At 40.9% G+C, this 13,214-nt stretch overlaps 1 protein-coding gene and 1 non-coding gene across 2 annotated transcripts; both read left to right on the top strand.

Annotated features, from left to right (window-relative positions):
* Positions 1 to 2,833: 2,833 nt before the first annotated feature.
* MARVELD2 (MARVEL domain containing 2) lies at positions 2,834 to 10,147 on the top strand. Its single transcript, XM_013201677.3, has 6 exons — positions 2,834 to 4,088; positions 5,660 to 5,692; positions 6,707 to 6,843; positions 7,421 to 7,592; positions 7,998 to 8,048; positions 8,941 to 10,147. Exons 1-6 carry the CDS (start codon positions 3,075 to 3,077, stop codon positions 9,055 to 9,057), a joined length of 1,524 nt encoding a protein of 507 aa, XP_013057131.3. The 5' UTR covers positions 2,834 to 3,074; the 3' UTR covers positions 9,058 to 10,147.
* Positions 10,148 to 12,793: 2,646 nt separating this feature from the next.
* On the top strand, positions 12,794 to 12,865 carry TRNAG-UCC (transfer RNA glycine (anticodon UCC)). Its single transcript has one exon. It is a non-coding gene; the product is annotated as a tRNA-Gly (tRNA).
* The last annotated feature ends 349 nt before the right edge of the window (positions 12,866 to 13,214 follow it).

The raw sequence follows: 13,214 nt of genomic DNA, 5'->3' as shown, positions 1-13,214 counted from the left end.
ATTTGTAATAAAAGACTTCATGTCTTTAACTAAGGCCTTAACATCCAGATGAATTTATTATGTAGGCTATGTAATAATAACTCTACATCCTAAATACACAGTTAATGAGCAGTAGGGACTTTTTATTCTGTGGAGGTAATCCATAAATATGTTTTGGTAATGTGATAAACACTTTAAATATATATAAACTGGATTTGTATCTAAAATAATTCAAATATATATGTGACAACATAAGTAAACTTATGAATTATTTATTTTTCAGTGTCTTTAATCATACGTGCATTGTGATCTACCCAATATGATGCTGGTGATTATTCTCTCAGCTCAAATTGTTCGTTTTCAAGATGTTGAGAAGCTACCACTGTATAGACATTTCAGGAGGTAAACTTTCCATTTACTTTCTTGAAGATAACTGTCTTTTTTAAAAAATTCAAGGGGGGAAAATAAACAACTTTTGTACAGAAACATCTTTAGTGTACACACAGGGATGTGACATTTTCACTCACAGCCTGATCACTTTGTATTTTGGTTCTCAGAAGTTTTTCCAGATCAAATCAATTTAGTACATTTGAATTTTACTAGCAACATTTTAACAGCAGTCTTGTTTGTAATCCTTGTTTAGCTTTCTTTTCCATTGTATCAAACATTTGTTCTCTGTCCTAGATAAAATCTAGCACAAAATGTCTGGACAAACTCTTCATTTTTACAATCATAAAGATTTAAGTGAGAATAAAATTGAATTGATACGAACAGTGCAGAATGCTTTGCACATTGTTTATCATGACAAAAAATATTAACCTGGAACTTAGATAAAACTGTATTTACACGTAGTGTCAGATAAGAGATGTAAGAAAGAAGATACAAAGGGAAATGATCCTTATTTCTCCTGAAGCAGTTATACACCCATGGAACTACAAAAAATATTTTAAGGAGTGCTTCCTCTGAAATTATATAGCAGCACTGATTTTTATCTTGTGGATTTTTTTGCCTATCAAACTACTGAGAGTACCACATATTGTGTTTTTACCTTGCTGGGTGGCTCTCTCACTCCCCCTCCTTAGAAGAAGAGGGAGAGAAGAAAGTATGCTGGAAAGGAAAAAGACTCACAGGTTGAGACAAGGGTTGAGATAAAGATCAAAGGAAGAGGGAAAAAAAAAAGAAAAAAAAAAGAGCAAAGGTTGTGCAGAAGCACAGAGAGAGAGAAAAGAAATTACTCTCTACTTCCCATCAACGAGCGATGTTCAGCGATGTCCCAGGAAGCAGGGCCTCCATATGCACAGTGGATATTTGGGAGGACAGACTTCTTCATAATGAGAGTCCCTCCTTCTCCTTCCCCTTTCCCAGCTTTTATTTCTGAGTGTGACACCATCTGGTATGGAATATCCCTTTGGTTGGTTTAGGTCAGCTGACCCGGCCATGTCCCCTTCCCACCTCTTGCCCACTGGCTCTTAGAGGGGTTTGGAGGGAGTCTTGGTGCTGTGCCAGCACTACTCAGCAATAGACAAAACTTTGGTGTGATACCAATGCTGTTCTAGCTACAAGTGCAGAGCACAGCACTGTATGAGCAGCTGCAGGGAAAGTTAACTCCATCCCAGCCAGACCCAGTACACCATGGGTTTTTTTGGAACAAAGTTTTTTTATAAAACTACATCTACTGAAGCTTCTATGTCTTATATGTTAGAATGCTTGAAAAAAAATATATATTTTTTTCAATTACAAGACTATAGTGATCTACATACAGATTGTTTAGTGCTAGTAGAGTGACACAGCATGATATGCTGTATTTTGACTCTACCTTGCCTTCTGAACCATGGGGTTCATTTATACCTGTAGAGCCGCAGATACATTTCTATGACCTTGGTATCTCTGAAACAGAAAAAGAGACTTAATTGTGATGGTCCTTCTAATAAAGGATTGTGATCACACCTAACTGAAATGAGACTAACTTCCTTTTCTTAACCAAAAGAAAGAGTTTGTCAGGGCATCTGACGAAGTGTTTCATAGTTACTACTGTAGGATTGTTTTCTGAATTTAACTATGAAGTACTGCCCTGGAGGATGAAGTGTGTATTACTCAAGAACCACCCTGTAACCCAACATACGCACTAAACACTGTTGGCACAGAGCCATGGAACATAATACTGACGGTAGCAACAAGAGAAAAGAATACGTATAGCTTGAATTGACAGTGATGAACAGAGGATATTACTGTCAGAAACCAGCAGCTCTTAAGCATAAGCGAGGGGGGGGACTCCTGCTAGAGCAGCTCCCGGGTTGATAGAGCAGGAGACTTTTTTTTTTTTCATGGTAATACATGGTTGCTAGTTTAAAGGTTGAAGTAGCTGTTGATAAAGAGCCTGGCGTGCCAGACTTAACTGAGGAAAAACAGGACAAATGAGAACGAGCAGGATGGATTCCCTCTTACTTTTAGCCAGCACAGTGGAAGTGAGCTACCTTGCAGCCAGCCTGAGGTTGCTGCAGCTCAAGCAGTCATGGATTAAAACAGAGGAATAGGAGAGTGACCAAGTATCAATGACTAATTTAACAGATTAACGTGTACAATGGCATTCACTAAAGAGATACTTGTCTGCGCTAAAGTACTCCTTTAGCTACTTGGGTGGGCTAGAAGGTCAAGCCAGCATCAGTACAAGTTTCCCCAGCTTCCCCTCAACTTCGCGGGATGAGCCCTGAGCTGAATACTAAACAAGACGCTCCCTGCCCGCCCTGAGCCATGAAAGTAACCCATACAGATAAAAAAGTGAGTATAACAAACAGTGACAGCAGTAAGTCTAAGGAAACCTTCCTTCCCCCGGAGGCCGCTCCTCACCTCCCTGCCCCTCCCCTCCCCGGCTCGGCTCGGCTCGGTTCGGGGTGCCCGGCCGGGGCCGCTCTGCCTCCCGCTGCCCCTCGGGGCTCGCCGGGTTTCCGCCGCTCGGGTCCCGCCCGCCCGGAAGGCGCCGCAGGTGAGGCCGCCGGGGCGGGCCGGGCCGGGCAGGGTGCGGAGCCCCGGGGCCGGTGCCGCAGCGGGCAGGTGCCGGGGCTCTTCCCCCGCCGCCGCCGCGCCGAGCGCCGGCCATGTCGCGGAGCGCCTCGTCCCCGCCGCCCGCCGGCTCCTCGCCGCCGCCGCTGCCCCTGCAGCCGCCCTGCGGCCCCGTCGGCGGGGCGGCCGAGCTCAAGCCGGTGCGGCGGTTCGTCCCCGACTCCTGGAAGAACTTCTTCAGGGGCAGGCGCGGCCGGGAGGCCGGCTGGGGCAGCACGGCGTCCGACATCAGGTACGTGTCGGAGGGGGTCGAGTGCTCGCCGCCCGCATCGCCCGGTCCGAGGCGGGCAGAGCCCAGGTCGGTGCCCGGCTCCTACAGGGACCCCTATGGAGGATCGGGCGGCAGCTGCCCCTCGAGGAAGGAGGCCGAAGCCATGCTGCGTGGGGACTCGCTGGGGTCGCTGGAGCACCGCGCTCCCACCGGCATGACCTACAGCGAGAGGGTGGAGGCCTACCACCAGCGGTACGCCTACATGAAGTCCTGGGCTGGCCTGCTCAGGATCCTCTGCGTGGTGGAGCTGCTGCTGGGCGCCGCGGTCTTCGCCTGCGTGACGGCCTACGTGCACAAGGACAACGAGTGGTACAACATGTTCGGGTACTCACAGCCCTACAGCTACGGGGCCGGCGGCACCTACGGAGGCTACTACTACAGCGGGCCCAAAACTCCCTTCATCCTGGTAGTAGCTGGTGTGGCGTGGATAGTCACCATTGTGCTGCTGGTGCTCGGGATGTCGATGTACTACCGGACCATCCTCCTCGATTCCAACTGGTGGCCACTAACTGAGTTTGGCATTAACGTGGCCATGTTCTTTCTGTACATGTCGGCGGGCATAGTGTATGTCAATGACATCAACCGAGGTGGTCTCTGCTATTACCAGTTGTTTAAGACTCCGATAAATGCCTCTTTTTGCCGCGTAGAAGGGGGTCAGACAGCAGCAATCATCTTCTTGTTCGTCACGGTGGTCATCTATCTGATTAGCGCATTGGTTTGTCTGAAGCTGTGGAGGCACGAAGGAGCCAGGAGGCACCGGGAGTTAATGGAACGAGAGGTAGGTCCTGAGCAGCTGTCTTCTCTCTGGTGGGTATGGTGTGGTGGGCACCGCTCTAAGATCTTCCTGTGCCAAAGACTGGTCTTATCAGGTGTGCAGCAAGCCCAATGCCTTTGAGGGTGGGCTTTCACAAATCTCAGATCACTGAATAAAAGGTGCATTGAAGATGTCTGGCCCAAATCTTTTTTATTATTGACTCTGGTAAGGAAAGGGCTCTGTTCACTTTGTAATACTGGGTTCTCTTCCTGCAGCAGGTGATGAACTGCTTCCTGGTTTGTGTTTTCCAAACAAAGGAAGAAATGAACAATGTGCCTGTTCAGCTCTAGTAGGGTTGGGCTTAAAGCCACCTAGCATTTCTTTGAAGAATGTGCTTTCAGCTTGTGAAGTGCTAGCGTAAGCCACAATAAGAATATGAAATATGGATTTGGGTTTACAAGCAAAATTCCAAGATACTTCTTTTTGTCTTTTTAGCTTTCCATATAGTAGTACTAGGCAATAGTATTAATAATAGAGCTGCCTAGGTCTAGGTGTCTCAGATTTCAATTGATTTTATCTTTTGAATTAAATATCTTGCATTTGCTGCTGGCTTTGCCCCTACTAGAAACGTTCAGTGCTCACCTAGTTAATGATAAACTGTAATAGTGGAGACCTAGCACTATCAGCTAGAGCATTCAAAGTCATTTGTGTAAAAACCTCTTTCACGTGAATGCCCCAACAAAAAAACTTTTTAAAATCAACAGAACTTAACATACCTTTAAAACTTTAAATGAAACCTGCGAAAGCCTAACTTACTAGGCGTCAGCATGTAGATGATTTTAGTAAGAGATACCAAGAAGTTGTTTCATCAGCTTTATGATTGCAGTTTGTTGATTTGCAGCATTTTCATTTAATACTGTTTTTTTTTTCCCCAACATCTTGCATGAAACTGAGGCTCCCCTTTTGAAAAGTGAATTGCAGATGTATGATAAAAGTTTATTTTTAACAAATTTTGAAATATGTCCTTCAAGAATGAGGTGATTGTTGGCATTACATTGAAGGTTGCTCAGACATTCTTCCCTCTTATTATCAATGTTATTTTATTCTAGTTATTTAAGATTTTTTTAAGCCAATACTTCTAAAGCCAATAATACAGGTTAGGCGAGAGGTTACTCTGGAGAGCACTGTGCAAAATAGCTGCTGGTTGAGTTACTGGTTAGCGCGCTGCTGTGTTTGCTAGGCAATGAACTAGACCGCAGAGTGTCAGCAAGTTAATACATGCTGGCATGTGAAATAGTAAAGGTGATTGGGAACTGGATGGAGTATTTCCTCTACACTGCTGCATACAGCTGTGCTACAGAAGATCCTGTGGTTTTTGGTGATTGTGTTCATTCCAACATTCTTAACTAGTCTTGAAGGAAATTGATCTAAAAATATTCCTTATGCTAAATCTGTTCATACTTGAATATAAATACATAACTCTCTGTACAGCTTGGCTCTGGGGGGGAAAAAAGTTTAAGTGTCTGTGTTTTTTTTTAATCTTATTATTGCTTAAAATAAAACATTAAAGGTCTTCTAATTATTTTTTTTTATAGATGAAAACACAGTCGTCTTTACCAGAAAAGAAGGTAGGAAGCAAATTTATTTTTCTCTTTGTTTACTGGCATTTCAAAATGTGTATTCTTTTTCTTTTGACTCTTTGTTTTGGCTGACCTACCAACTGCAAGGGGGGGGGGGACGGGACTAAAAAAAGATTAGGTTTAATTCTTTAATGTAGTCAGGGTGGTGTTCTACCTAGAAGATTTGGAAGAAGCTTTTGAAGAAGTTACCACATGTTAGTCTAGGTTATAAAATTTACTGTAGACAGCAAATCTGATGTCTGTTTCTGTATGTGACCTTACCCTCTTTCATGAAGTGACAAGTTCTGTAGCACTTATCGTAGAGTTTTGCAGACTTGACTGTAACAGCAGAGCATCTGATGCATTGCACGTTTTGGGGATTTTTTTTCCCTTCTGATTGCCTACTTAGATCGGAGAGTAGCCAGTGGAAGCACAGTAGTAGGTGCTCTGTAACTTCAGTTTGCTTCTGTGACTCTAAGACTGCTTCAGGTCCCCTTTGCAAGCTTTGAAATACCAGCAAAAAGGAGGATTTTAGTGCTTCTGATGCAGAAAGAAGCAGGTGCATGCACAGCAGAGGTTGAATGGGATCTTAATACAAAAGATGTTGATGATTCCCAGAGAATTTCTGGTGTTTCTTTCAGTCCTAAATGTCTCCCAGTAGATACTGTGAATTTCCTACCACTGTCTTCTCTGTTGCTTACTTCAGTACTGAATCAGGAGCCTTTAGCCTTTTTTTTTTTTTTTATGTGTTCTGAGGCGACTCCATGAGCTATTATTTCTGGATCAAGGGATAAACTAGAATAGTAAGCAAGGGGAAGAGGAAACTCCAGTTACTATGTGAGAAACATTACTAATTCTTTCCTGATTTTCTCATTATAGTAAAGGTTGTAAAGAATGTACTGCTGTTCAGTTCTCTTATACCTGTCTTCCCATTAATTGGATACTTTATAGAGTTTGTTATATTGCATTTGAAGGAAAGCCGACTTTATTTGGAACTAAATTTTTTTTCCTTTTAAAACTTAGTATGACAGTGATGATGGACCAAGAGAAGAGGCCAATTACAGACAGCTTAAATCAGTGGAAAGGAAACAGGAACTACTTAATGGTCATATACCTGCAGGCCACATTCCTAAACCTATAGTGATGCCAGACTACTTAGCGTAAGTGACTTGACTTTGATAAATGAACATAATGGAGAAAACTCAAATATGTTTTTCACTCAGTATTTCTCATATATACATTCATGTTTTCTGTGTCATACTGCATGTGCTGTGGGAACTCATAATTCTTTATCAATGCCATAGACACAGTAATATAAACAAGGAATCTGAAATTTTAAAAACAAATAACCCCCCAAACCCAACCAAAATGTTAGAACACACTGTTATAATCTAGTGTGTAGAATAATTACCAGAGTATAATTACCACCACACAGGCAATATATGTGGGAAATTACCTGACTTTTTGCCACTGAAATTTGACTAATCTTCTACTTACTCTAGTGCTAAATTGATAATATCCTCCCTTTTAAAGAGCAGGCCTTTACGTGGTCAAGTATAAGACCATAAATTGATTTATATACAATTTGGCATAGCTTTCAATGCTTTACGTACATGAAAATTTCAGCAGGTTACAAAATCAGCAAACAATAGAGGAATACTCTATTGATGTCAAGGGTCTGTGTGTTTGTTGAAGTCGTATGTCTAATACTAGTCCCTGAAAATCCTTTTTTTGAAGGAAATACCCAGCAATTCAAACAAATGAAATGCGAGACCGGTACAAAGCAGTATTCAATGATCAGTTTGCTGAGTATAAAGAACTGTCTGCGGAAGTTAATGCTGTATTAAAAAAGTTCGATGAGCTGGATGCATTGATGAGACAGCTTCCTCATCATCCTGGAAGTATATATGTAAGTACCTGTGAAATGGGCTCATGGAAAGCACGGGTGGTATTAAGCAGATTCTGACTGACTTTCTTTGGGCACCACATCTAGTAATACTGACAATGGCTCAGTAGGAGAGACAGTTTTCCCCAAATATGTACTTTCTTGTTTGGTCATCAGTCAACGCTGCTAAGTTGCAATTAGATTGTAGTGGTGTTTTTTTTTTTCATTTTTTTTCATGCTATCAGCTTTTAAGTTTGAGTAAATTATTTAACTTATTTTCACTATTTCTCAAGTTCAAAATGTACAACAAAAATAAATCAATAAATTTGATCACCTGAAAGATTGACTTCTGACAAGTATTTTGTAGAATTTACATGAAGATACATAGTGTACTCAATGCGTTTAAAAATGTGTGATCTCTCTTCTTAGGAACAGGAAAGGATATCAAAAGTTCTGCAAGAATACAGGAAAAAGAAAAATGTGAGTGATTTCAGCTTTACATTGCTCATTAATCTAAAGAATAGCAAAGAAAATGTAAATAGTCAGCATTTCTGATACTAGGTACAATTTGCTAGTTCAGGGTAACCCTAGCAATTACAGGGCTTTGTATATTTTGTCTTTTAAAACTGTAGCATACTACCCACTCAATTCATGCCAACAACCTGTTTTGACAGTAATGATTTTACTAGTCAGATGTGGAAGAAAAGAGTTTTAAGTATTTCAGTCTTCTAAGAGTACATCTTATCTATTAACATTTCAGAGTCCTTTCGGAGGACAGCTTAGTCTTTGGGATCCAGTTTATATATATTCACTAGCTGGCACAAACAACAGATACATTAACAAAAAGAGAGTCTTAGCCTTCAAAAGAAGTTGTGCAGTTTCTTTGTGGCATGAAACTGAAGTGGACTTTCAAAAACAATTTCCAGTGTGATCCAAAAGGTTTCACTTTGTCATTTTTAAATGCCAGCAGTATTCCATTAAAAAAGTCATACATTAAAAGTACCTTTTTTTTTTTCTCATAAAATTCAAATCTTGTGTCCATGTTAAGTTTCATTGCTCTTTTGGGAAAGGGGTTTATTAGACATACCAGAACACACCCATAAAATTATGTAGTAGAATGTCACTTATATGTAGAGATTTCTGTTTAAAAGCTGCTTTGTTTACTGAGTAACTACAGCTTATTAAAGCAGAACTTCTTCCTGTAGCCCTTCACAAAGGAACGGGAAACAGGAAGGAAATAAGAAAAGAAAGAATATGACTTTGGAGAATAATTGTATAATGTCCTTAATCAAGAACATCACCGGTAATAGACTACTTTTGGATGAAACTGAAAACATAAATATTAATATAAGGGTTTGTGTGTTTTTGGCAGGATCCTGCATTTCTGGAGAAAAAGGAGCGTTGTGAATACCTAAAGAATAAGCTTTCTCACATAAAACAACGAATTCAGGACTATGATAAAGTTATGAATTGGAATGTACAAATTTAGCAGTGCCTTGACCTCAGGGATACTACTTTCTAGTTTTTAAATCAATATGCATATTTTAAAATATTTATTTACTTTCAGAACTGTACACTTTCTATGGGGATAACTGCCTAATCATTTTGTCACTTACTTAGATATTGTACGTTATGGTCAGGTTTTGTATGCAGATCAGTTATAAGTCCTTGTGTAGAATACCAGTGTTAACATTCTGCTCTCATCAGCCAGTACACAGCCTGACCTCTTAAGAATGCATACTTTATTTGAAAATACTGTATCTGCAGAGTCCACTAGAAAAAGCAGTTCTAAATACTGTGTCAAAAGTGTGCGTATAAATGCTGTAACAATTTTTTTGTATAAATTTTATGTATAGATGACATCTTAATGGTATCAGAAAGAGTTGAGCTGTTCCTTGTGGCTGGGGTTTGGTAGGGTAATTCATGACATAGAAGTACTTTGTAGAATTATTTTCTACTTGGAAAGTAGGAAATCAGTTTTATAAGACTACTGTATTTTCAAATTCTCTGCTGTATGTCAGAAGTTATCTGGAATTTTACCTAATAAGGGATGCAGAATAAGTTCCTGTTTAAGCAATAATTGTATGGTGGGTTTTGTTTTTTTTATGCTCCTCTGTAGAGATGGCACAACAAATATGTGACCTCAAGGGAAGAGAGGTACAGGGTTGGAATCATGTTTAGTGGTCCACTAGCATTGCTAGTGTTCTCTACATACATTTTGGGGTTCATCTTAGTAGGTTTCTGTGGGCTTAAAGAAAAGGAAAACATGCCTTTTCTTTGTCAGCAAGATACAGGACTTTTTGTTTTGGACAAGTTTTAAGATTCCCTTGGTGCAGGTGTTTGAGAACTCATTATTCAGAAAACGAAATTGTTTCCCATTTGAAGTATAAATTACTAGCATCTTTTATAAGGGCGGGTAGGATGTTTTGTGTATTTTCTAAAGCATAAATTTTCATATTGTGTCTTGGAGATACAGGTTTGTATATGCAAATCTTCGCACAAGCCAGTGAATTCTCTTCTTTGTATGCTTTTTCACATCTTTGTTTACTTTTTTACTCAGTAAAATTGTTAGAAGCATTGATAGTTTCTTTGTACAGTTTTCTATAACTCCAATTTGACTTTTCTGAAATACATTTTAATTAAAAAAAGGCAGTGTAACTATGTTATTCTATTGTTCCTAAAGGCATTTGGTTGGAAAAGACGTGCTCTGCTTAAGGTTATTTTAATAATTGTTTTACTGATTGTGTTTTCTTCAAAAAGAAAGGTTTCAACTCTGGCATTAATGTAATGGAAGGTGTAGGAAAGCTGTTTCCAGTTTAGAACAGTGATGGTAGTGCCAGTGTTACCACCATTTTCAGTGTTGGAAGTGCATTGCTATACCTCGCTCTGAGAGTTAAATTCCCTTTTGAGTTTTGAGCCCTTATCATTCATGATGCAATCATGAGGGCTGCAAACTCACATTTGTATTTATGAAGTTGACATTCCAGTTTTATCAGCCACTTAAATTCCATGAGTTTTAGTGGGTGAAGTAAATAATACAAGACACTCTGGGAACAGAGAGAGTTAGAAAACTTGGCACCTCTTCATTTGAAAAAACTTCAGTCTGATCCAACTGAACAGTCTTTCAGTATTTCTGTCAGTCTGAGGTCAGACAATAGTAAATGTTATCCTTTGTTCTCCTACTTGTCTCAATTGTCTCTTCTTCAGGCATCTTTCCTTTTCAAAGAGGAGGAAACCCTTCTACCTTATAAAGGAGCTAGACCAAGTGTTTTATACCTATTGTGCTTTGCATATGTTAAAAAATTAACTTTTGTTTGTAAGCTCCTTGTCCAAGACTGGAATCTAAATCCCTTTTCACTGTACACTTGGGTTTCTTGTTGTTCTCAGCAGAAATTCTGGGCTTTGTGTCAGTACCAGAACACAACTAATCAAAGTTTAAGGATCAACTGATGTTTATAAAATGCTAAAAAAGAAGCTGACTTTGTTTTCTGTGGAATCATAGAATGGTTTGGGTTGGAAGAGACCTTTAAAGATCATCTAATCCACCACCACAGGTTGTGAAAAGCCCCATCCAACCTGGTGGAAGGGGCATCAACAACTTCCCAGGGCAACCTGCTCCTGTATCTAACCTCCCTCATAGTAAAGAATGTCTTCCATATGTCTAATCTAAATCTAACCTTTTTTTCAGTTTAAAACCATTACCTTTTGTCTTGTTGCTACAGTTAAAATGTCTAGCTCCATCTTTCTGATAAACTCCTTGTGTATATTGAAACATTGCAATTGTAGAATTGTAGAATGGCTCAGGTTCGAAGGGACCTTGAAGACCATCCCCAATTCCCGTGCCATAAGCAGGGACACCTCCCACCAGACCAAGTTGCCCAAAGCCCCATCCAATCTGGTCTTGAATACCTCCAGGGATGGGGCATCCACAACCTCTCTGGGCAACCTGTGCCAGTGCCTCACCACCCTCTGAGTGAAAAATTTCCTCCTAACTTCTAATCTAAATCTCCCCTCCTTTAGTTTGAAACCATTCCCCCTTGTCCTATAGTTATCTGCACAAGCAAAAAGTTGCTCTCCATCTTTTTTATAAGCCCCCTTTAAGTACTGAAATATTGCACTCTAACAAATCTGTATCTCCACAGTCTAGATGCAAGAGTGTTGTGGAGGAGGGACCATATCAAGGCCTTACAGAAGATTGTCTGCACCCTTAGTTGGCCTTTCTCACATAGGAACACAGAAATGCATCTTCAGCCTCCCTTTGAAAGTGGTGTCAGTTTCGGTCTCTGACAAACTGGCTTCTGGACCCTCAGACAGTGTTTCTGCATACACTTTCCAGAAACATCATGCTTCTCTTCCTGCTGATTTCCCAGCAAATAGGTAGGGAAAAGGGCACATAGTGCTAGAAAAAGGGAAAAAGCTCAGCAGAGACAGTTGAGTGTGGCACTCTCCACGTTTCCCAGCAAGGTGCCACAGGAGAAGGCGTTTACCTTCACACCTTATGAAATCCGGCAGGGCAACACTATGACCTTTGTGTAAATCACTTGCTCAATCCTGAGTCTGTCACACGGCCAAAGGTTGCTAAGCAGGCAGTTTTGGTGTATGTAATTGGTGAGCTGGTTTTGATCTAACCTATCAAAGGACAACTGAAAATAAACTTGGCTACAGTGCTCTGACCATGCCAAAATAGAAACAAAGACATTTTAATCTCCTGGAGAAATCAAGATTAGTGAAATAACTAATGGCTGGGAGTTGAAGGCAACCAAATACAAGATAGAAACGTGGAGTAAATTTACTGAAAATTAGTTACAATCATTCAAAATGGTCTCTTGATACCCTTAAAGAACAGAAGGTAAACTAGGTAAACTGAATTTACTAGATGATTATCACCTAGATCTCTCTATGCAGTCTCTTTACTCCTAACTTTGTTAAACTACATGGCTACCTGTACGTGTAAACAGTCTGCTATGTGACCTTACTAGTGTGACTGGTTTTTTTGCAGAAGGTGGTTATCATTTATTTGAATCTTAACAAGTAATATTGCTATACATGGCAAACATTCAGCATGCATTTTTACATAGGGTCTATCTCAGACAATGAGTTCATGTAGGAAGACCTTTTATGCTTCAGTCTTCATCTTAGAAAATGCTCACCTGTCTCTGCAGATCCACAAAGGCAAATGTCCAAGAGACTTGCAGTTTCCACCTCAGGGAGGCATGCAGACAGATGTGCTGGTGGTATAGTGGTGAGCATAGCTGCCTTCCAAGCAGTTTACCTGGGTTCGATTCCCGGCCAACGCACACCAGCTTTTGCAGGGCAAGCAGGCGATCAGGCCCAGTCAGCATGGGTTTATGAAAGGCAGGTCCTGCTTGACGAACCTGATCTCCTTCTATGACAAAGTGACATGGTTGGTGGATGAGGGAAAGACTGTGGATGTGGTCTACGTTGACTTCAGTAAGCCTTTTGACACTGTTTCCCACAACATTCTCCTTAAGAAACTGGCTGCTCTTGGCTTGGACTGGCGTACGCTTTGTTGGGTTAGAAACTGGCTGGGTAGCCGGGCCCAAAGAGTTGTGGTGAATGGAGTTAAATCCAGTTGGAGGCCGGTCACTAGTGGAGTCCCCCAGGGCTCAGTACTGGGGCCAGTCC

This window comes from Anser cygnoides, chromosome Z, assembly GCF_040182565.1.
Source record: "Anser cygnoides isolate HZ-2024a breed goose chromosome Z, Taihu_goose_T2T_genome, whole genome shotgun sequence".
Taxonomy (NCBI): Eukaryota; Metazoa; Chordata; class Aves; order Anseriformes; family Anatidae; genus Anser; species Anser cygnoides.
Note: the sequence above shows the minus strand (reverse complement) of the source record. Positions and strands in the feature narration are given on the sequence as shown.

Excerpts from the sequence above, each read along its gene's own strand:
- MARVELD2 (XM_013201677.3), top strand. The coding sequence starts at position 3,075 with ATGTCGCGGAGCGCCTCGTCCCCGCCGCCCGCCGGCTCCTCGCCGCCG. Across the intron at positions 4,089-5,659 it reads GGGAGTTAATGGAACGAGAG|ATGAAAACACAGTCGTCTTT; the intron begins GTAGGTCCTGAG and ends TTTTTTTTATAG. Across the intron at positions 6,844-7,420 it reads GTGATGCCAGACTACTTAGC|GAAATACCCAGCAATTCAAA; the intron begins GTAAGTGACTTG and ends CTTTTTTTGAAG.